General features: G+C 45.4%; 3 protein-coding genes and 2 long non-coding RNA genes across 8 annotated transcripts in view; 4 read left to right on the top strand and 1 right to left on the bottom strand.

Annotated features, from left to right (window-relative positions):
- Positions 1 to 10,120, top strand: part of otos (otospiralin) — a 32,475-nt gene extending 22,355 nt beyond the window's left edge. Inside the window, exons 3-6 of one of the 2 annotated variants that reach the window (XM_086020420.1) lie at positions 8,635 to 8,745; positions 8,894 to 8,955; positions 9,330 to 9,353; positions 9,750 to 10,120. In XM_086020420.1, coding sequence (XP_085876546.1) covers positions 8,898 to 8,955; positions 9,330 to 9,353; positions 9,750 to 9,937 — 270 coding nt within the window. In that variant the 5' untranslated portion in view covers positions 8,635 to 8,745; positions 8,894 to 8,897 and the 3' untranslated portion in view covers positions 9,938 to 10,120. Of the gene's footprint in view, positions 1 to 8,634; positions 8,746 to 8,889; positions 8,956 to 9,329; positions 9,354 to 9,749 lie in introns of both variants that reach the window. The other variant, XM_086020418.1, reaches the window with a different exon arrangement.
- Positions 1 to 19,717, top strand: part of and1 (actinodin1) — a 42,031-nt gene extending 22,314 nt beyond the window's left edge. Inside the window, exons 3-9 of one of the 2 annotated variants that reach the window (XM_086020416.1) lie at positions 14,512 to 14,558; positions 14,629 to 14,732; positions 16,585 to 16,629; positions 17,381 to 17,526; positions 17,605 to 18,012; positions 18,105 to 18,359; positions 18,465 to 19,717. In XM_086020416.1, coding sequence (XP_085876542.1) covers positions 14,654 to 14,732; positions 16,585 to 16,629; positions 17,381 to 17,526; positions 17,605 to 18,012; positions 18,105 to 18,359; positions 18,465 to 19,421 — 1,890 coding nt within the window. In that variant the 5' untranslated portion in view covers positions 14,512 to 14,558; positions 14,629 to 14,653 and the 3' untranslated portion in view covers positions 19,422 to 19,717. Of the gene's footprint in view, positions 1 to 14,511; positions 14,559 to 14,628; positions 14,733 to 15,405; positions 16,630 to 17,380; positions 17,527 to 17,604; positions 18,013 to 18,104; positions 18,360 to 18,464 lie in introns of those variants that run through there. The other variant, XM_086020415.1, reaches the window with a different exon arrangement.
- cops9 (COP9 signalosome subunit 9) lies at positions 10,370 to 12,319 on the top strand. The gene is made up of 3 exons (XM_086020421.1): positions 10,370 to 10,678; positions 10,939 to 11,011; positions 12,188 to 12,319. Exons 1-3 carry the CDS (start codon positions 10,616 to 10,618, stop codon positions 12,223 to 12,225), a joined length of 174 nt encoding a protein of 57 aa, XP_085876547.1. The 5' UTR covers positions 10,370 to 10,615; the 3' UTR covers positions 12,226 to 12,319.
- Positions 15,776 to 21,037, bottom strand: LOC147127143 (uncharacterized). Its single transcript, XR_015084206.1, has 2 exons — positions 20,688 to 21,037; positions 15,776 to 16,254 (listed from the first exon to the last, which is right to left on the bottom strand). It is a non-coding gene; the product is annotated as an uncharacterized LOC147127143 (long non-coding RNA).
- The window catches only part of LOC147127140 (uncharacterized), a 46,319-nt gene continuing 43,791 nt past the window's right edge, over positions 20,032 to 22,559 (top strand). For both annotated transcript variants that reach the window (XR_015084202.1, XR_015084203.1), the window contains exon 1: positions 20,032 to 20,258. This is a non-coding gene — a long non-coding RNA (uncharacterized LOC147127140). The remainder of the gene's footprint in view (positions 20,259 to 22,559) is intronic.

Raw genomic sequence — 22,559 nt, 5'->3', positions numbered from 1 at the left:
CCTTGACATCTTGGACCATATGGGTCTACCAGAAGCATTGCCTCAGGAACTAAAGAATTCAATTCATCCCAGGATGACAAGCTAACTTGGAGTGTCCCCATTGTAGGGCTTGAGAATAGACGGAGCCCAAGAGCCCTAAGGATCGGCTCGTCGTCCCAGATTCCGTCCAATGTCAAGTTCTGCAATGGGGACACTCCTCCAATTAAGCTTGTCATCCTGGGCTAAATTGATCTCTGCAGTTCCTGAGGCAATGCTTTTGGTGGCCTTGAATGGTCCAAGATGTCAGGGAGTTTGCCGCTGCTTGCGTCGTCTGCTCTGGGCATGGGCAGAGGTTGCAGGAGACCCTTGGTTGGTGAGAGGAGTTCCCTCGAGTGCAGACAACACAAGCGGTGACAAACTCCCTGACATTTTGGACCATTCGGGACCTCCAGAAGTGTTGTCTAAAAAGTCTAAAGCGCCCTATTAACAAGGCCCAATGAACCTGCCGGGAATTCAGGCGCTTGAAGGATTGCAGATACATGAGGCTTTTGTGTTCTGTTCGTAATAGAAATGGGATCTTTGCTCCCTCCAGCCAATGTCCCACTCCTGAAGAACAGCCACCACAGCCAACAATTCACAGTTACCAACATCATAGATTCTTTCTGCGAGGGACAATTTGCATGAAAAGAATGCACAAGGATGAACCTTTTGATCTCTGGAACTTCTCTGGGAGAACACGGCCCAAACCCCGAAGTTAGAAGCATCCACGTCAATGACGAACTGTCGTGAAGGATCTGGAGAGAAGTGGAGTTCCGTTCAACCCAGGATGACAAACTAACTTGGAAGAGTGTCCCCATTGCAGGATTTGACAGCGGACGTAATCTGACACGAAGAGCCGATCATTAGGGCCCGAGCCAGAATCTGGTTGCTGTCGTTGGGCTTCCACAACATGCCCGCTCAATGTCTCACACAGCTGCACTGATGAAGCATGAAGCAGGTAGAATGCCCTCGGGATCTTGCCTGTCTGAAGGTGGATCATGCATGCAAGCGAGAGCATCGGTGTGAGGCGATGGTGATCGGACTTCCTTCGAGAGCAAATGACATAAACAGCGGCAAACTCCTTGAAATCTCGGACTATTCGAGGCCACCGGAACAGTTGTCTCAGGGACTGGAGAGTTCACCCCAGGATGACAAGCTAACCTGGAAGAGTGACCCCATTGTAGGCCTTTATAGCGAATGGGATCTGGGATGAAGAGCCGATCCTTAAGGCTCAGGAACATTCCTCAAACCATTACCCTACCAGTCTACTAAATACTGAAAACCCCGATCTCTGTGTTGTACATAGAAAATCTTACAAAAAGTGTGTGCGGGGTGACCGTCAATGTCCAGTGGCCTTGGAGGGGCTTCAGAAGGAGGACTGAGGGGGCAAGAAGAGATCAGCTTCAGGACAAAGACACAAAGTGGTGTGGACTTGGAGGTTGGCTGGGACCTATTGGCGGACGGCAGATGGGCTAATGACCCTCTCAATGTCAAAAGGCCCAAAGATCTTGGGGCTAGCTTATGGGAATCAGTCTGAAGGGGAAGGTCACGGGCATATAGCAAAGCCTTTTGACCTGGACGACAGCTATGACCGTGATCGAGTTGGGTACGGACAGAGGGAACAGCGACCCCTTGCTCCTGTGAAGGGAATAGTGAGGGCTGATAGCCTTAAGCGACCATCAATGGACACATGCCCTTGAATGAGGAAGTCAGGGAATTGTGGGAATCCTCGACACATAGAAGATGTAGGCTCCAGAAGGCTGAATGGCGGGCCGGTACAAATCTAAGGGCTGACTCCAGGTTTTGATTGACTCTTTCTGACTGTCCATTGCTCTGAGGATGATATCCTGAAGACAGGCTCGAGGAGTACTACAGAAAGCTTGCACCACTTGGGATGCGAACTGGGCACTCCGGTCACAAACAATGACAATGGGCATGCCATGAATCTTGAAGACATTATTCATCAATTGTAGAAATGGAGAAGAGGCGGTGGTGTGAGCAAATGTTTATTGTAGAGCTCTTGATGGTGGGAGCTAGCGTGGAGGCTGGTGTCGGCGATGCAAGAAGGCTAGGAGGCGGGCAGGCAGAGTTGGTCAAAGCACAGCGAAGGGTGAGTGAGAAGATGACGGAGACGTAAACTCGGTAAGTACTGTAATTTTTTTAACTATTTGCAACAGAATAAGGGTGCTAGAAATTACACTCGACTTTGAGCGTAGACTATGTGGCAAGTGGTCTGCATCCCAGAACCTCTTAAATAGGAGGCCCCTTCATTTAGGAAGGATTGATCTCATCCGCTGCTTGTCCCAACGCACCTGCTCTGGAGTGCGGACACATACACACACACACACCCCAGGGCGCTGAGGCAGCAGCCCTGACAATATAACTGTGTTTCCATCGGAGGGAGGAAGACTAGAGACAAAATCGATCGACAGGTGAGACCAGGAACGGCTGGTAATGGGCAGAAGTCGAAAGAGACCCTTGGGGCGATGGTGAGAGGACGCCCCTCGAGAGGAGACAACGCAAGCGGCGACAAACTCCCTGACATCTTGGACCATTCTGGACCACCTGAAGCGTTGCCACAGGAACTGCAGAGTTCAATTCACCATCGGATGACAAACTAACTTTGAGGAGTGTCCCCATTGCAGGACTTGACAACGGAGGGAATATGGTACGAATTGTCGATCATTAAGGCCAAAACCAGGATCTGGTTGCTGTCGTTGGGCCTCCACAATTGCCCGCTCAATATCCAACAGCCGCACTGATGAAGATTGAAGATGGTAGAATTGTCTCAGGATCTTGCCTGTGTGAAGGTGGATCATGCATACGAGAGTGAGCATCGGTTTGAGGCGATGGTGAGAGGACTTCCCTCGAGAGCAAACAACGCAAGCGGCGACAAACACCCTGAACATCTTGGACCATTCGGGGCCACCAGAAGCATTTCCTCAGGAACTGGAGAGTTAAATTCACCCTAGTATTCCAGCTAACTTGGAGAAGTTTCCCCATTGCAGGACTTGACAGCGGACGAAATTTGGGATGAAGAGCCTATCCGTAGGGCACAAACCAGGATCTTGTTGCTGTCGTTGGGCCTCCACAACTGCCCGCTCAATGTCTAACAGTCACACTGATGAAGAATGAACACTGTAGAATGGTCTCAGGTTCTTGCCTGTCTGAAGGTTGATCATGCATACTAGAGAGAGCATCAGCTTGAAGCAATGACGAGAGGATTTCTCTCGAGAGCAAAAGACGCAAGCGGCGACAAACTCCCTGACATCTTGGACCATTCGGGGCCAGCAGAAGCGTTGCCTTAGGAACTGGAGAGTTTGATTCACCCCAGGATGACTAGCTACTAGGAGTTTCCCCATTGCAGGACTTGACAGCGGACGGAATCTGGGTACGTGAACCATCTTGGAGAATCGTTTTAACCAAGGTCAGTATCACCGTGTTTCCATCAGAGCGATTCAGACCAGAGACGAAATCGATCAACAGGTGAGACCAGGGTCATCTGGGAATGGGCAGAGGTTGCAGGAGACCCTTGGGCGATGGTGAGAGGATGTTCCTCGAGAGAAGATGAGGCAAGCAGTGACAACCTCCCTGACATTTTGGACCATTCCGGTCCGCCAGAAGCATTGCCTCTGAAACTACAGAGTTCAATTCACCTTAGGATGACGAGCTAACCTGGAGTGTTCCCATTGCGCGACTTGACAGCGGACGGAATCTGGGACGAAGAGCCGATCCTTAGGGCCCGAGCCAGGATCTGGCTGTCGTTGGGCTTCTACAACTTGCCCGCTCAATGTCCAACAGTCGCACTGATGAAGAATGAAGATGGTAGAATGGTCTCAGGTTCTTGCCTGTCTGAAGGTGGATCATGCATACAAGAGAGAGCATCGGTTTGAGGCGATGGTGAGAGGACTCCCTCGAGAGCAAACGACGCAAGCGGCGACAAACTCCCTGACAAATTGGACCATTCGGGGCCAGCAGAAGTGTTGCCTCAGGAATTGGAGTTTGATTCACCCTAGGATGACTCGCTACTTGGAGTGTCCCCATTGCAGGACTTGACAGCGGACTGAATCTGGGTATGTGAACCATTCTGGAGAATCCGTTAACCAAGGTCAACATGACCGTGTTTCCATCAGAGCAACGCAGATCAGAGACAAAATCGATCTACAGGTGAGACTAGGGTCGGCTGGGAATGGTCAAAGTTTGCAGGAGAACCCTGGCATGATGGTGAGAGAATGTTCCTCGAGATCAGATGAGACACGCAGCGACAAACTCGCTGACATCGTGGACCATTCCGGACCACCACAAACACTGCAGGAACTGCAGAGTTCAATTCTCCCTAGGATGTCGAGCTAACTTGGAGGAGTGTCACCATTGCAGGACTTGACAGCAGACGGAATTTGGGATGAAGAACCGATCCTTAGGGCCCGATTCAGGATCTGGTTGCTGTCATTGGGCCTCCACAACTGCCCGCTCAATGTCCCAAACAGCTGCACTGATGAAGCATGAAGAGGTCACAAAGGTCTAGGGATCTTGCCTGTCTGAAGGTGCATCATGCACAAGAGAGCGCATCGGGTTTAGGCGATGGTGAAAGGACTTCCCTCGAGACCAAACGACGCGAGCGGTGACAAACACCCTGAACATCTTGGACCATTCGGGGCCATCAGAAGCATTTCTTCAGGAAATGGAGAGTTGAATTCACCCTAATTTTACTAGCTAACTTGGACTAGTGTCCCCATTGCAGGACTTGACAGTGGAGGAAATATGGGACGAAGAGCCGATCCTTTGGGCCCAAACCAATATCTGGTTACTGTCTTTGGGTCTCCACAACATCCTGCTCAATGTCCCACACAGCCGCACTGATGAAGAATGAAGATGGTAGAATTGTCTCATGCATATGAGAGGGAGCATCGGTTCGAGGCGATGGTGAAAGGACTCCCTCGAGAGCAAACGATGCAAGCGGCGACAAACTCCCTCACATCATGGACCATTCCGGGCCACCAGAAGCATTGCCTTAAGGAACTGCAGTTCAATTCACACCAGGATGACGAGCTCACTTGGAAGAGTGTCCCCATTGCAGGATTGACAGTGGACGGAATCTGGGACGAAGAACCAATCCTTAGGGCCCGAGCCAGGATCTGGTTCCTGTCGTTGGGCTTCCACAACTTTCCCTACCAGTCTACTAAATACTGAAAACCAAAACCACTGTGTTTTACATAGAAAACATTGAAAAAGGTGTGTGCAGAGTGACCATCTATGTTCAGTGGCCACGGAGGGGCCTCGGAAGGAGGACTGAGGGGGCAAGAGGAGACCGGCTTTAGGAGAGAGACATGAAAAGTTGTGCGGACTTGGGGGTCTGCTGGGAGCTATTGGCGGACGGCAGATGGGCGAATGACCCTCTCAATGTCAAAAGGCCCAAAGGTCTTAGGGCTAGCTTACGGGAATAAGTCTGAAGGGGAAGGTCACGGGCAGTTAGCAAAACATTTCGACCCGGACGTCAGTCTGGGGCACGAGACCAATGTTTATCTGCCAGTTGATGGTTGTGCTGTTTGGTGTGAGTGACAGGGCGGCTCTGGCATGCTGGCAGCTCTTCAGATGGCATGACCAAGAAGGAGTTGGGCACGGACAGTGACCCTTTGCTCCTGGGAAGGGAATTGTGTGGACTGATAGCCATAAGCGACCATTAAAGGACACAAGCCCGCGAATGAGGAAGTTAGGAAATTGTGGGAATACTCGACACATAGAAGGTGTAGGCTCCAGGAGGCTTAATGGAGTACCGAGACAGATTTGAGGAATGAGTCCAGGTTCTGATTGACTCTCTTTGACTGTCCATTGGTCTGCGGATGCTAACCCGAAGATTAGAGGATGCCCCTAGAGCACTACAGAAAGCTTCCAATACATAGGATGTGAACTGGGCACCCGAGTCACAAAAAATGTCAGTGGGCATGCCATGAAGCTCGAAGACATGATTCACTAAGATGTTGGAAGTCTCAAGGGTGGAGGGAAGTTTGGGTAATGGAACAAAGCGAACCATCTTGGAGAAGCGGTCAATCAACGTCAATATGACCGTGTTTCCATTGGAGGGAGGTAGATCAGAGACGAAATCAGCAGACGACGGAAGTGGAGACAAACTCCTAGACATCTTGGACCATTTGAGGCCAACAGAAGTGTTGTCTCAGGAACTGAAAAATTTAATTCACCCCAGGATGACAAGCTAACCTGGAGTGACCCCATTGCAAGACTTGACAATGGACGGAGCCCTAAGTCCCTAAAGATCGGCTTTATGTCCCAGATTCTGTCCAATGTCAAGTCCTGCAATGGGGACACTCCCCCAAGTTAGCTTTTCATCCTGGGCTGAATCGAACTCTGCAGTTCCCGAGGCAACGCTTTTGGTGGCCGTGAACGGTCCAAGATGTCAGGCAGTTTAGAATAAGAACAATAAGAATGAATCAGCGCTGACGCATGCACGGCTGTGGACGTCCCCCTTAGGGTTGGACACCGAAAACGAATTGAGTGGAATCGGTTCCATCATTCCAGTTCTCCTATAACCGTTCAGATTTTAGAATGTTGGTGCTAAGTTTCAACCCCTAGTTAGTCGCATGGAAGAGCTACTGAAAAAGTACGACCGATTTTTAAAAACTAAATATAAATGGGCGTGCGCATGGCGCACAGCCTCGGGCTCCTGCCGCCGAAGCTGCGTAGCAATAGCACGTTAGCTCGCCCCCACTCGCGCCTAACTCTTTGACTTGCTTCGTCCCGGCCGGCAAGCGTGGGCAGCGGCGGCGGCGACTCTGGGCAGGCCCTTCCCACAGATCTCCACAGTAGTGGTGGCCGCGGTACACCGCGGTGGCAGCAGTCGCTCTTCACAGGGTCTGTGATCCTGCCCGGCCGGCTCATTTGGCCGACGCCTAGCCATAGAACTGACGTTGTGCGGCTCATGACGCAGTCAGAATCAGCTAAGTACATCTAATTGCAACATTGAACCAACAAGTTCAACACACAAATGTACATATCCGGCTAATATTTAGCTTATATCATACATAGCTACAGCATATACATAAATACTGTACATACAGATACTTGGTATGGTTACATAGATTGCTTAGATTAGATAGACTTTCCTTGCTTTCTTTCTAAAGCAAGACAGGGTTAGCCAATCAATTGGTGTTCAGTAGCATGCTTTTAGTAACAGCTGACGTACGCGCGCGCGAGTGTATATATGTGTCTGTGTGTGTGTTTGTGTGTGTTTGAAAAGGGCTGAGGGGCTGTTTGTGTGAGTTGAATCCAATACTTGTTTTTTCAATTGAAGGGAAAGTCAACCCAAACATTTTTTTTTCAATAATATGTTCTATGCAGGCCCCCTAGTTCAAACAAGGAATTCTGGTTAATATTGTGTTTGTGGAATATGAGTTAAGTTGTAAAATCCATAAGTTTTTTACCATCTCAAGGGTCGGCCATTTTATTACTTCTGTCGACTGAAAATGACATCACAGATGCGCTGAGGTTTCAAATAACGACCAATCATGGCTCAGTTTCAGAAAACAGGTGAGCTGTGATTGGTTGTTACGTGAGCCCTGTAAACCCTAACTGCGATATCATTTTCAGTTGAAAGACGTGACAAAATGGCCGCCCCCAGTGATGATTTAAAACAGGTGGATTAACTCTTATTCCACATCCATATTTATCAGAATGCCTTGTTTCAACTAGTGGGCTTGCATGGAACATATTCTTAAAAAATAATGTTTGGGTTGACTTAGCTAGAATAAACTATTTTCATAAGAAAATCAATCCTCTAATTCGTGTTAAGGGGATTAAAATTCAAGAAAATAATGGGACAGAAAAATCAAGGTTTTTTTTTTACAATAAATAAAATATGCGATTAACTATGAGCTAACTATGAAAAAATGCCATTAACTACGATTAAAATTTTTTATCGCTTGACAGCACTAGTTTCAAAGTGTTTTGGACTACTATTCCAATCCTACTTTTTGGAGAAAAAGTCACAGAGAATTGAAATGACAAATACAAATTGTGTTGTTTAGCAAATGTAATTAATAATAGGCTAAATTGTGCACTATACCAAAAGTAAAATTCCATGTTTTGTCTTTTGACATCTAAAGTGGCAATTAAACAACACTTCTCCCTACTGACTAACCAATTTGCTTTTTGAAAAATATTTTCTATCAACTAAACTCCCCTCTTAATGGTGATCACATGTTTTACAAATAGAACATGTCTCATTCTAGATTTACATTGAATATTAAGTAACGGAAACAGCTGCCTAGTTGGCCTGATTTAAATCATTAAAAACCCAAAGCCAGTGCCTGGTCCTCACTCACCCAGTTAAAAAACTTTTCTTAAATCTTTCTGTTTTATGTAATCTCAGGCAGTGTTTTTTATAAGGGTGCTAGCCTGAGTCCAAGAATTTGGAATGTGGTCCTTGCTTTGTTGGCCTTTTCACTTGGTCCTCACTATTCAGCAAGTACTAGGATATGTGTGTGTGATATTTGTAAGGTTTTAATGTACAATCCAATAGAAGTTTAATGCGCATACTGTACATCCTATTCCACAAGTGGGCATGTGAAGGTGTGTGTGTGTGTGTGTGTGGCTGCATGGGAGGTGGTTGGGGGCGGGGGAGGTGTGTGTCGGGGGGTTTCTTCCCTTCAGCCACTTACCCTGCAGCAGAAAACCCAACACCAAGCAGCAGATCAACAGCAACACTCCTTACAGGTACATTCAAAAAAATTTATCAACATGTTCATACTTCTACTGAAGTACATTTCACACCCACAATGTGCCTTAAGTGCTGAAATGTTGTTGGGAGCTTGAACAACCATCTAAGTCTGACTTATGTATGTTTGTGTTTAATATAAGGCAGCGAGATGAAGAGTTTTCTTTGCCTCACTGTTCTACTTTGTGTCTTTGTCTTCCACGTCAGCGGTAAGTATTTTTTTTTTCGTCTTGCTTGGCTTTTTAATATCCGCAAAATGGATGTTTAAGTTGTACAAACAGGCAATAATGCAGTAAATTTGAGAGTTGCATATAAAATGCATCAGTAATGATATTTAATAACTTCATTTTTTTGCATTGCGTGCACAAAGACACTTCTGTCTGCAGTGTGCTGAATTCCTCCACTTTCAGTGTGTGTGTGTGTGTGCGTGTGTCTTGTCAGTGGTCAGCAATATTATTTGGGGAAGCTCACAGGTCCACTAAAAGTCTGTCCGAGCTGAATCCCGTCTTTGTGTGTGGGAATACTTGGAATGCTTGCTAAATGTTTATCTTTCTCCTCTCTCTCTCTCCTTCCTGCACCACAGAGGCCAGAGTCATCCCGGAGGGAGGTAAGGCACAAATATAACTAAACTTAAACGTTTCAAAAAAATACATCTGAATATGACTTTTCAGAAATGAAGTAGGACAACAGACTTTACAGGCATGCTAGCAAAGAAATTACAAGAAACTTGAGAAGTTGTTGTTGAAGTAACTGATTAGATATCCTAATATTTCAAAATAGAGTCCAACAAAATTATATTGTTTAGGTATTAATATCAGATCTGAATTGATTAGAATAATGTTGCTTGATGGAGTTGTTCGGATGTAAAAGTCTGCATGGATGTCGGATTGTTTTATAAATAAAAAAAAAAGTTGAGTTGATTTTAGAATGTACTGAAATCTACAGCTTGATAAATATGAAGAAAAAAAGTAAGCATCAATCATGTGGCCTTCTTCGTCTTCAGTGCCGTACGATGAACCCCCCGCCGTCCCATACTGGCCGTACTCCACCTCGGACTTCTGGAACTATGTGGAGTACTTCAAGTCCATCGGGGCCTACAACCACATCAACGAGATGGCGCGGGCCTTCTTCGCCCACCAGCACTTGGGGGACACGCTGGGCTATGACAGCACTGCCGGACACGAGCATTGAGGGGCCAAGATGGACTGGGACACCCTAAGAGTTTAATGAAAAATAGCCAAAATGTAGTCATGTAATTATAGCGTAGCCATACTTGTATAGAAAGATTATACTGTAGTTAGAGTAGCATGTTTTTTAGGTTTGTATGACGCTTTCATGCAATGAATTTAAAATAAATCCAGTGTATCAACTCTTGACTTTTTTTGGGGTATTTTTCTTTTGCAAATGTAATTTAAATGTGACTTGCATGATTTTAATGAAGCTTAACATTTATTTTGAAAGTTGATGGGGGATTTAAAAAGAAATGTGTATTTTAGACCATTTTAATTAAAAATTATTTAAAAAATGCGTTGTTTATGAGTAGGAGCATCTTCAATAAGAAAATTACGTTTTTTTTTTTGTTTTTTTTTTATATAATGACGAAGGTACGGTTGGGAAATGAAATTGAAGCCGAGCACATTTCAGCGTGACACAAGAAATAGGCACCGTTATTGTTAAAATGCTTCTGTTTAAAAAAAATATTTTTACGAAATAGACAGTAGAGTTAGGAACATTAGTCGAGAGGAGGATCGAGTTTGAAGGCGAGCACACTTCACCGACGCACGCGCTTTGTTTTGCTCCCAATAGCTAGCACAAGCTAGCAGTCACTCAGCTCAAATTTGTCAAACAGGCTGCTGTTAAAGAAAAAAAATGAAGCCTGCCGTGGACGAGATGTTTCCGGAAGGAGCCGGACCGTATGTGGATCTGGACGAGGTTTGTCAGCCCGTTTGTTTTGTCTTAAAATAAACGGATAAAGTTAGTTAGCTAGCTAGCCTAACGTTTCGTACGGTCTGTTGCTTGCGTTGTAATCGCCTCGCTTTGTTATCTAGTATTCTTTACAAATAAACGCACTGCGTGTCTTTATGACACTAACAGCAGTTTTTTTTTATATAAACAAATTACTCGGTGTATGTGTTCGAATGGTCCAAATGACTGAAGTGGTATCAATGTATTGCACCGTCGTGTGTGTGCAGGCAGGGGGCAGCAGCGGCCTTCTCATGGACTTGGCAGCCAACGAGAAGGCAGTTCACTTGGACTTTTTCAATGGTAAACATTCCAACAAGTGTCATCCATTTAAACAATAAATAACACATATAAAAGACGATTTCAGTTTTTAGTATATAATATAGAACAGGAATCGGCAAATTTTGGCTTGCTTTTAACGTTTCTAATCTCAGTGAACTGGCCATTTGGACAATGGTTATATGTTATATGTTACAGGTATTATTCTGCAAATCAGGCCTGTGTGGAAAATAATGCATTTAGAGGATTAACTGAAGAATAATTTCAACAAATATAGACAATAGTACAGTTCATCAATAAACAATGGTTGATATTTTCACACTTTTTTCCCATTTTGCGGTTTTTACTTCAGAGTAGTAAAAACAAAAGTAAAGTAAAATTTTGCTCTACATTTGCTGTTCAACTTAATGTCATCCTTTTGTTTGAAAACTTTCATTTCCGCGCCAAAGTGGCGTGCACATACAAGACAGTTAAAAACAAAAACAAAAAACCCAAACTCAGTTAATGCGTTTTATTTCCCGCAGCGCTTGGCCGCCGGCTCAAGACAATTTAGGCTGAGCAGCACAGGAGCAGGGCGAAAAGCGCTGATTGTTAAAACGAGGCAAGCGGTACGGTAAAGATGCTTTATGGCGGAAACGCAGCACGACGCCTCGCCACTCAGCTGCTTTGAACGCGCACGGCAAGGAGCACATATGGCGCTTGTTAGCGGCGCTTGTACACGCTGAGTCGCGACTAGCTCGGGAGATGCATGCAAACGCAGCCACTCCAGCAGCCGTCTTTTCTGATGAATGAACTCATACATAAATGAGAAGAAATTGATTTTCTTTCTGAGTAGAATTTTAATGAACCAAAAATACGTATTGAATAAAAACATCTAATAATTAAAATTGTGTGTATATATATATATTTTGCAAGATGGGTGCTATTGAATCTTGTTTTTCACCTGAAGTGGAGGCCTCGTCTGACCTCGTCCTCGCTCTCGTCTCCTTGCGATAACATTTACTAAATCTAATTTGTGCCCTTAAATTCACTCACTCCAGCTTGTTTTTGTGTAGAGGACACATCGAATAAAGCTTTGGGGACAAGGAAAGATTTTTCTTTTCTTTTTTTAATTTGTGCTCAAAGGTTGACGGACACGTTATAAACCATAAAATTCAACTAATTTTCTTCCCACTTTGTCTTTCTTGTTTCCACCTACAGACTTTGAGGACCTTTTTGATGACGATGACCTGCAGTGACTCCGCACATGCACACACACACAGACAAACCTTCCTGAATATTTCCAAATGAATGAAACATCTCTCTCTCAAATAAAACTTAATTTCAAAATCAGCCGAAACAACCAGGTGTTTTTCCCGCCAATCCTGAGCATGACTGACATTCCAGCTTTGGAGAAAATTATGCGTATGCGTTTTTTCAGCAGGTTTATGGGCGGCCAGAAACACCTGTTAACCAAATGTAATTACATACGAGATGCGAGCCGAGCGTCGAAACAGCCGCTAAACGTTCGGCGACAGGACGGGAGACGTCAAGAAACGCCGGCGGGTTCAACGCAGCCGTTGGTTAGCAAGTGGAAAAAAACGCCCACGCGCTGCATTAGCACAAATTAGCATCACACTTTGTTACCATGGCAACAAGTCCTAACAAAACAAGGTCATTCAAACCTTGAACGGCCATGCAATGTTAGAAACTAAAACATTTGTGCTTTGACAGTTTGTTTGGAATGTTGGCCTTTTTACATGAAACAGAAAATGAAAAAAAAATGTCATGGCATCGCCGAATGATTTTACGACGGCCAATCAGATTGCAGAAATGTGAATGCTGCGAGATGGGCATTAATCCATTTATCGCGTCTCAAACGAAAGCTGCTTAAACAAATTGTTCTCTTGCAGGAAACGATGGCAGCTGCCGATTTGCGCTTAAGCGGCAGCCATCTGCCTCGAGTGGCTAGCTCCACAAGGGAGAGATGAGGCTCCCATGCGCTGACAGGACCAAACAGGAAAAACATCCACAACTTTTTTTTTTTTTTAAATCTGCAAACAACAAACTTAGCCGGAAAGAAACATTTTTAGTAGGCTTGAAAGTCAAAGTCACGTTTTCGCATTTATGCCCATCTAGTCTGAGTCCAAAAAATGTGAGTTAAAGGCCAACGTGCCTCAGGAAACTCAAGATTAGCAGATTCCTCATGTGCAGAACAGCTGTCACTGGGCGCGCGAGTGCACTGCGCGCTCACGCTGAGCTCCAAGCTGCGCTGTTGTGTTTGCGGGCTTGGCGGCGGCTTCCGAGAAGTGCTTATGTGGCACCTCATTAGTGTCTCGTGTCTTCTGGCACCTCGCTGACGTTGTTACTGCAGCACCCGAACGCATCATGAGTATCTGAAATATTGTGTGTGAAGTAAAGAAAATACTGTGCATTCAAGTAGAGCAGCAGTCCCCAGATATCCTGTAATGATTGTAATCAGCATCGGTGATGACTTCAGAACAAATCTGATTGGATACTTTGGTCAATGCTCTTCTCTCAGCATTCACACAATGTCATGTCTATTTTGGGCTGCTGTTCACTCAGCATTATTGTGAATGTGTCTCTTCCTATGTCCACTAACTTAAGAGAAATATTGGCAAAAGTGTGAATGCTCATGTCTCAGCATTGCCACCAAAAGAATAATCATAATGTATTTTCATATGATGACATGATGAAGGAAGAACTCGCCTCTCAGCATCACACAATTTGGTATGTTTTCTGGTGTACAGAATTCGTTTGAAAGTTTTATCTTTTAGCATTCAAACAATAATACAAATCATCGTTTCAAATAGACTCCAGCATTAGTGTGATTGCTCATCTCTCAGCCTTCACACAATAACAAGCAAAATATACGCATTTATGTGCCAATTCACTGAGTCATGATTTTATTAGCACATATTTTTGATGTTGAACTGCATTTAATTCAATGCTTGTCCCTGCATTCATACAATAATAAAAAATAAAGGTTTTAATATGAAAACAATGGTTTTGTGTGAATGCTGAGAGATGGGTATTTATTTACATAATAAGTAGAAGCAACATGTTTGCATTATCATGTCTAAATGAATTTGGTAGAGAAGATGAATATGTTCAATGGGGTAAGGAAGACCATGAGTGACAATGTTGTCTCAGCATTCAAACCGTCTTCCATCATCAAACAACTGTGTGAATGCTTGACTCACTGCATTTATAAGGATTTAGATCATTTTAAACTCCTGCCTATTTGTTGAAAACAAAAAGAAGAAAAAGCCCTCCCACCTTTTTTCTTCCTGCCTTTAATTACACTTCCTCCTATTGGTCCTGCCTTCGGAAGCCCATCGCCAATCAGGGCCTGTGTTGAGGTGGCCCTCCACTCTATGTGTGTGTGTGTGTGTCTTAATGAATACCTGTTGTGTGTTTGTGATGATGGGCCCGATTTAAAACCTGGCCCAAGTCCTTGTGCGAGGCAGTCTGTATCGGAGGCCTGCATCACACTCGTATTTACACACTTGGTGTTTCTCAAGAGTCCCTCTCGGACCCCGAGTAAGACTCGTTGCCAAGGCAATCACAGGTAAGAGGAAAACGTTTTGCCTTGTGTGGTGTTTCAGAGAACTTTCGTGACTCTTTTCCCACCCTGGTAGGAGACCAGACAAGACGAGCTGAGTCATGGCTGCCCCGAGGAGGACCGGCCTCTCTGCCGTGCTGGTCGCCGCCACGCTGGCCGTTGTCATGATGCTGCTGCCCGGTGAGTTAACAACGCGGTGAGGGCACTCAAGTTCATTGCCGTCAAAAGTGCTGACGAGACGCGCCGAGAAGCTTTTGAAAAGTCGACCGTAAACGTCCTTCATAAGAGGCGGCAAAAGTACTCACACTCTGTACTTAAGTAGAAGTACAGATACTCGTGTGATAAAATACTCTTATAAAAGTAGACATACTGATTTAACACATTTAGTAAAAATCCAAATCATATTTTTGGGGAGCAAAGAAGCACATTTTCTAACCTGGAGACAAAATGGATGCCCCATTTAATTATAAATATTAATGAGGAGAAGCATATTGAAATTACTGTACATATATGTAAGTTTAATAAATAACATTTTCATTGTATTTATTTCATATTTAAAAATATATATATACTGTATATCTTTCTATTTTTTTGATATTTATTAAAACTGTTTTCACTCATTCTTAAGTGTCTTATTGCCATAAGTGACCATAAAACAAACACAGTTAATCATTTGAGCTGATAAAATTCATGTGGTTATTTATTCTGTTCACGCCGTGATGGTGACTAGCAGATGTGGGACCTTTCTTTCAAGTCGCCTCTTAATCATAATAATCATCATCCTGTTCATAAATGCTTGAAGCGTTCCCCGGGCCTCAGCACACCTGCTTCTCGTCCGCAAAGGTAGGAGGTGATTGGCAGCTTTACTAGCCCCCCCCCCCCTCCTTTTCCCCTATTTTCTTCTTCTGTGCCGTTTTGCTCCTGTCGAAAAAATGACTACCTGTCAGCATCACCTCTTCAAAGTGTTCTGCTTTCAGATGTGCCAGAGACTTTTTTAAACTGACTCATAAAAACAAAAACAACAACAACAAAAAACATACACTAAGGCAGCATCCATTCCTATTACATACTGTACACAGGTCTGGAAAAAAAGACACTACTTTTTCCATTTTGAAGTAAATGCTCTGAATGAATTTGTTCTCAAAGGTTTTACACAAAGTAGCACCTAAAAAAATGCTCAACTCACCAATTTCATCAAGTGTTCTCCAAAAATGAGACAGAGATTGTATTCCTCAAAAGTATATTGAATGAGTTTAAGACATTGTAACATTCTGCACTGTTTGGACATGAAGACTGCACTAGAATACAGAAGAAAAAAAAGTGCTTCAATGATTCCAATCAAAATGAAAACACAGATAACTGAAATAAAAGTTTCAAAGTAGACAACTCTTAAAGATTAAATGCAAATGGACTGATGTTTAAAGTTACAACTCCACAGTGTAGCACTCTTTACGAATCTCTGCCGAGAAGAATCAAAATGTTGGTTTCACTCCAATTCTACGCTTAAACAGCAAAAGCTGACATTTTGCAGCGATCTGTTCATTTTTCCCGAGCAGTCTATTTTCACCTCACATCTCCCTGCTCTAAAGCCCATTCGTGCTTCCTTTTAATTCATCCGAGTGATGTTTTTCCTCCCTCCCGTCATCATTGCCCTCCTGGTCGTCCTCCTCCTCTCCTTCTGGAAGGCATTAACACCTTTTCCCTGTGGAGATGAAAGAAAAGCTGAATTCACTGTTCCTTCATGCACACGCACACGCACCCACACACACACAACCTTTAAGACGCAGTATGCGGTCCGGTGTTACGGCCCACCTATAAAATGTACAAAGAGCTGCAGTCAGAAAGGCCCGCAGGGGCGGAGGCGTGCAACCGCTGGCCTATTTAGGCAAGAATGTGCGGCCGTAAGCGTTTGAGTGTCATCATCGTCCTCATCATCGCCGTCAGATGCGAGGTGGCGCAGACGCAACATCCGGGCTGCAATCGGCTTGCGATTTCTTGACGGTTGTTGTATTTCCTCTCTGTGTGTTTGCAGTTGAGGTGTCTGCAGGACCCGTCGCCGGCAAGGCCAAACCGGACGGTAAACCCAACTACACCGACAGAAGAGTTCACAATTCTCTTCTCTCCTTTAAGACTGACTTCAAGAATTTAAACTGTAGAAGCAATATAAGGATAAGTATAAAGAGGAGTGGTATAAGTGCTGGTACAAATGGCAAACGTTGTACTTTAAGTAGATTGTGATGAAGTAGAAATAGTAGTAAATATATTAAAGTAGTGGTAGTAGGTAAACTAGTAGAAGAATACGCTTAGTATTAATAGAAATAGTAGTGTTAGTAGAAGAAGTAGGAGTAAAAGTAGAAATTGTACTAGAGGTAGAAATAGTCATAGTAACAGTAGCATAAGTGTAGTAGTAACAGTAGGACAACAAGTCGTAGTAGTTGATGTAGTTGTGACAGTAGCAGAAGCGTTAGCAGTCAAAGTAGTAATAATAGTAGTAAGTAGAAGTCGTTGTTGTAGTAGTAGCAGCAGAAGTGGTTGGTGGTCTTAGTAGTAACAGCAGTAAAAGTTGTATTAGTGGTTGTTGAAGTAGTATTAGTAGAACTGTCGGTTGTAGTAATAGTATTAATGTGGTAAAGGAACACATGGCAGCTAATAAGCAGCTGAGCCAAATGAAAGTGCTTCGATCCATTGACGTCCTGACCTGCGTTTCCCTCACTGAATGACATCAAAGTATTTGACTTTTCAAAGTCCCAGGAAAGTTTCTGGCTTTAGCTGTAGGAGCGATTTGGGAAGGGCCGGCGGGATTAACGGCGTCTTTGCCTTCCCCTCAGCGGGCGAGAGCATCCAAGCGAGGGCGGAGGCGGCGGCAGCCCACAGGAGGCTGAGCCGCAACCGCAGGAACATCAGCTGGTACAAACAGCACTCGGACTTCTGGAGCTGGTACAAGTACTTCACTGACAACGGCAACCAGGAGGCGGTGAGTCCACGCCGTCTCCAAAAAGGAACCAAAGTAAAGTTTTACAACATTGGCTGAAGGGAACCCGCCTCCTCTCAGGTTCAGGAGCTGGACCGCATCTACCTGACCTACCTCCAGAACAAGAACCGCGCCGAAGGCCGTCGCTCTTACAAAGCCTACCTGCGCCACCTCGGCGACATCTACAAGTCATGCGCCGACACGGACGACCCCAACTGCGTGGCATCGTACACCAGCAGGCCCAAGCCCGAGCCCCCCAAGCCGGCGCCAGTCAAAACCTGCGACCCCACCAAGGACGCCTACTGCCTGTATGCCGCCTTGGTGGCTGGGAAGAATCCCTACCTGCCACTGGTGCTGCCTGCCACTGCCCCGGCCCAGGCTCCGGTTAAGTCCCCGGCCCCTCTTTTTGCAAGGCCAGCTGCCTCAGCCAAAGATCCTCAGTCGGGTTACTACTACTACGCACCATCATCAGTTTCTTTCCTCTCCAAGGTATGACATCACACAACATTTACTTTACACCAGAGTTGTCCAACTGTCGTTGAGCCAAGGCCCAATGGAGTCTAAGTATCTCTTGTTTTCAGGAGCAGAAGACCGAGCTGCTGCGCGTCTGCGGGGCCGAGGACGTCGAGTGTTTGCAGTACCACCTGAGGGCTGCCTACGGCTACCCGCCAGCCGCCGGTACCCCGCCGGCTTACGCCCACCTGGGCTGCGACCCCCAAGTGGACCCCACGTGCAAGCCCCAGCTGATGCAGAAGGCCTCCTCCAGCCTCTACCTGCAGTACCCCAACTGTGACCCGCTCAGGGACCCGTACTGCGCATACGCCGCCTCCCAAGCGGTGAGTTTTAATGTGCTTGAGTAGAAGTCCTGACAAGGACACCGACTCAAGTACAATAACCGAGTATTTGTACAAATCTTAAATAATATGCATTTTTCCTTCCAGGCTCCCCGAGCCCCCAAACCTCCTTCCCCAGCTGGCCCAGAGTCTTGCAACCCCATCTTTGATGACGGTTGTAACCCCCTCACCGCCACCAAATATGGCACGCCCCCAGAGGCGTACAAACAGGAGGCAAGCGAGGAGGCGGCCGCCATCCGTGCTCCCGCTCCCGCCGCCGACCACTACAGCGACCCCTACGGCATGTATAGAGATGCTAACGCTAATGTTAACAGAGTCACTGACCCTTACGCCATGTACCGCCAGGCTAGCGCCCAGGCCTCGCCTCCCGCCAACGACCCATACGCAATGCTGCGGCGCTTTGTGGCGCAGGCTCAGGGCAGTGACCCGTACGCGCCCCGCACAGAGACGACGCCCGAGTCCAACCCCAACGATCCTTTCTCCGCCATGAGAGATGCCACCGGCGCCATGCACCGCCACGGTGCGCGCCAACACTACCTGTTCTCACCCCCCACTTATGAGGAGCCTACCAGGGAGGAGCGCCACCCTCTGGGCCCCCCGGGAAAAACCAAAGAGGGCTACGACTGCTTCATCGGGTACGACCGTGAGTGCTTCCCACTCCAGCCGGCCGAGCCCCGATCGAGCGCCCACCGCCGCATCCCCTACCCCGCCGAGGCCTACGAGCCCCACTTAAACGCCGACGGCACCCGCAACGGCGTCCTTGAGCCGCCCAACCCGCACTGCGACCCCGAGTTCGACCGCGACTGCCGCTTGCGCCGCCTCGAACCTGAGCAGCCCCGTCACGAGGACCAACCTGAGCTCCACAAGGCCCAACCGGAGGTGCCGGACCAGGACCCTTACGAGGCCGAGCCCTACCAAAGCGGCCAGGAGGAGCCTCATGTGTCCAACCTGCCGACACCCCCTCAGGGAATGCCCAGCCTCCAGGACATACTGAGGAGCTACAGCGACCACTTCCCCGAGCAGGACGACTACCGCAAGAAGTAAAGCGCAAACACATGCCACCTTGTAGATGGACTTGAATACACAAACGCCCTCAATATTTACGCCCGACCGGACCCCCCACACCATACCAGCCTATGGACCTAATGAACACGAGAGCGTCTTTAGGTTCCAGCAGGGGGCGCTCTAGCCTCACTCGCCAGACCTCAGACATTCTCCAAGCACTGGAATGCATTGTGGCTTATCATTGCTCTGTTTAGCTCCACCATCTAGCCACTGACATTTTATGTCAAGGTTTTTTTCTACTTTGGAATGTTCTAATAAAAAGCTCTTGAAAGCTGTATGAAGCCTATTTTCATTCCACTGTACCATCTATAGTCACATCATACACATACATGTACTGTATATGTATATCCAGAGCTGGCCTATCCACCTATGACGGTGGCCCATTTTGCTGGCGATAAATGAAAAAAAAAACGGATTAAGCATAAGCGGAAGTAGATTTTCGCCCATCTATGTAATCGCCTGTAATGTTTCGTTTTGATGCAGGTAAGTTTGCTACTTGATTCATGTATTTTACATCCGGCATGTGATTGGTCAGCTAATGGGTCCTAAAAGTGTGCTGCGTGACGTCAGAGTCACACCTTTAGACTCTTGACAATAATGAGGACACCTGTTAGTGCTAAATATATTCTCCCCTTTATCTCAGAAAGAAACATGCCGAGTAAACACTGCTGCTATAGAACTTGCAAAGACACTACGACCGTCCACATATGAAGAATATATTTTATTTTTAATTAGTTTGCTGATGCCAAAAACTCGGATGGATAAATGTGAATGATGGGTCAACTTGTGCGGACGTCCAAATTTCACGGCAGCAAGGTAAAGCCTTTTACTTTCATATGTAGTAAACATTTCGTTGGGGGCCATATTGGTGTTACACATGACAGTCCGGCTCATCCCTTGCTTTTTTGTTTTGTTTTCCGGGCATGTGAGGCTTTGTATAGCTCTTTGGGCAGAATGTCGATACACAAACTAACCGCATAATGGTGTTTTTTTTGTTTTTGTTTTGGGGGGGGGGGCGGTTAATGGATAGACTGATCAAAATTTAGCGGTAGTTGGTCGCAGTTTGTAGTCTGAAACGCTAACGGAAGCCCGTTTAAAATCGTAGGCGGGTACTATTTTTTTCCGGTCGGACAAAATAGCGATTTGTTTTAGTAAAATTCTCTGCTACGTGTATATCTATCCATCATTAGTAATTTGCACACTTTACAAGACCAAATTCAAATAGCATATTAGTTGTAGGCCTACCTCTTTGGCTTATCCTCTCAGGAATAGATTTGGTTTGAAATCTCCTACTTTGGGTCAAGTTGGTGATTTTGCTGGCCTCCCATCGCCACAAAAGTAAAATGAGTTTCAACTGTTTCACAATCTAGACTGCGTCAACGTTAAAATGATACCTATTATGAAGAATCAGATTGGCAAAAAATGAAATGAATTAAGTTCAAAGCTCAAGCATCTCGTGTCCTGACGAGACTGTCCTCATTGCATCACACTGAGTTAGTGACGGCGCCCCAAAACGGCTGCAAATTGTCTGCACTTTATCTGCAGCCTAGAAGGAGAAATTTCCTGTCTAATTTGAGTCAAGTTGGGGAGCGGAACGACGTTGCCATGGAAACAAAACAGCATGAAAAGATGACAGCTTTATGCACTTTGCAGGCGCTCCCTAAGATTATGAAATCATTTTTCTTCGTTTGGTGTGTATTTTTATTCAGTGCCTTCAAAATATATTAAGTTTAAGGCCTACTTACCCGTATTTCCCCCCACATTTTTGATATTTTATACTTTTTGATTTTAATGTGTGATTTTTAATTCAAAGAAAAATAAAAACAATTAATTCATTTTTGCTCCCCTTAAAATTAAAAATGCAACCATTTCCCCACTTCTAACAATGCAATATTTTGATGTAAAAACTACCAGTTCTCCATCATAACTACTTAATGTTTTTAAAGAAATGAAAACGTTTTCTTAAAAATGTATATTTTTGTCTCCCAAAAATCTACTCACCTCTCCATTGTGAAAAAGATAAAAACTTACTTTTGCAATTTTTTAAAAGATACATGAAACCTTGCAAGATTTCATGTTTGAAGAAATAAAAACTGCATGAAATTGTTTTCTATTGTGAAATACCATTTATTTATAGATATGCATGTAATCAAAGGGGGAAAATGTTTTTAAAAAAAAAAGAAAATACAGGTTCCACGCCAGTGCATTTTTCAATCGTGTCTGTGGTGGGTTTTGTTGGCACAATGATAAAAATGGAAGGAAATAGATCCAAAAAGTTGCAGTGACGCACGTTTGATTACGCTCCAAGTGGAAGTGGATGACGGTTGAGGGCATTACATCATGGTGTTGTGTGTACGTAGATGAAATCAAACGAAGTCAATGGTGATTGTATTGCTACTATCGATTGAGTCCCGGGGTTGAACAAGTGAGTCACAGAGCTGCAGACTCCCTGCCAACGTCTAATTAGTGGCTGCAAGGAGGAGGAGGCGGAAGGCCTTACGAGCAGACGAGGAAATAGAAGGCAGCAGGTGTCGCACGGCTTCCTGCGGCGTTGATGAGACGTGATGCCGTGTGTATGTGCGACTCGCGCTCCCAGTAGGACGTGAGCAAGACCACTTTCATCCCAAAATACACAGTTCAGATCGTCACAGCTGTCATTGGCATCCGTAGGATATGACGTGATTCACTGTGACAAACAACACTGGCATGGCATACACACCGGCCAATCGTCTAAGTTGGAATGAAAATCTAAAGTTGCAAGTGAAATGTTGTTAATGGCAAAACCCAAAGATGCCAACTATAGGTCCACAAAATAAAAACCCTCTTTAGTTTATCTTGAGCCACAGGCGCTTCTAATCAACTGAGCTAATTTAATTTGCCTGCCGGTTAAGGAGAAGCACCTGTGGCTCAAGCCAAACTGTGGCAGGGTTTTTACTTTCTGGACCTGGATTTCCCCCCTCTGGCAAAACCCTCACCCAAGCGCAACCATAAGACTGTTGGCGCAGGTAGAAAAATGCGCGTTCATGTCAGGGTTCGTTCAAGGTCGCAAATGTTCGCCAAGCGGGCGTCAGACGTTCAGCAGATGAATTTTGCTGTTCAAAATTTTCTTGCGACAAG

The sequence above is a fragment of the Filicampus tigris genome, chromosome 21 (assembly GCF_054856515.1).
Source record: "Filicampus tigris isolate MCC_2025a chromosome 21, RoL_Ftig_1.0, whole genome shotgun sequence".
Classification (NCBI taxonomy): domain Eukaryota; kingdom Metazoa; phylum Chordata; class Actinopteri; order Syngnathiformes; family Syngnathidae; genus Filicampus; species Filicampus tigris.
Note: the sequence above shows the minus strand (reverse complement) of the source record. Positions and strands in the feature narration are given on the sequence as shown.

Coding starts and splice junctions, on each gene's coding strand:
- cops9 (XM_086020421.1), top strand. CDS start 10,616: ATGAAGCCTGCCGTGGACGAGATGTTTCCGGAAGGAGCCGGACCGTAT. Junction 10,679..10,938: donor CGTATGTGGATCTGGACGAG/GTTTGTCAGCCC, acceptor GTGTGTGTGCAG/GCAGGGGGCAGCAGCGGCCT. Junction 11,012..12,187: donor TCACTTGGACTTTTTCAATG/GTAAACATTCCA, acceptor TTCCACCTACAG/ACTTTGAGGACCTTTTTGAT.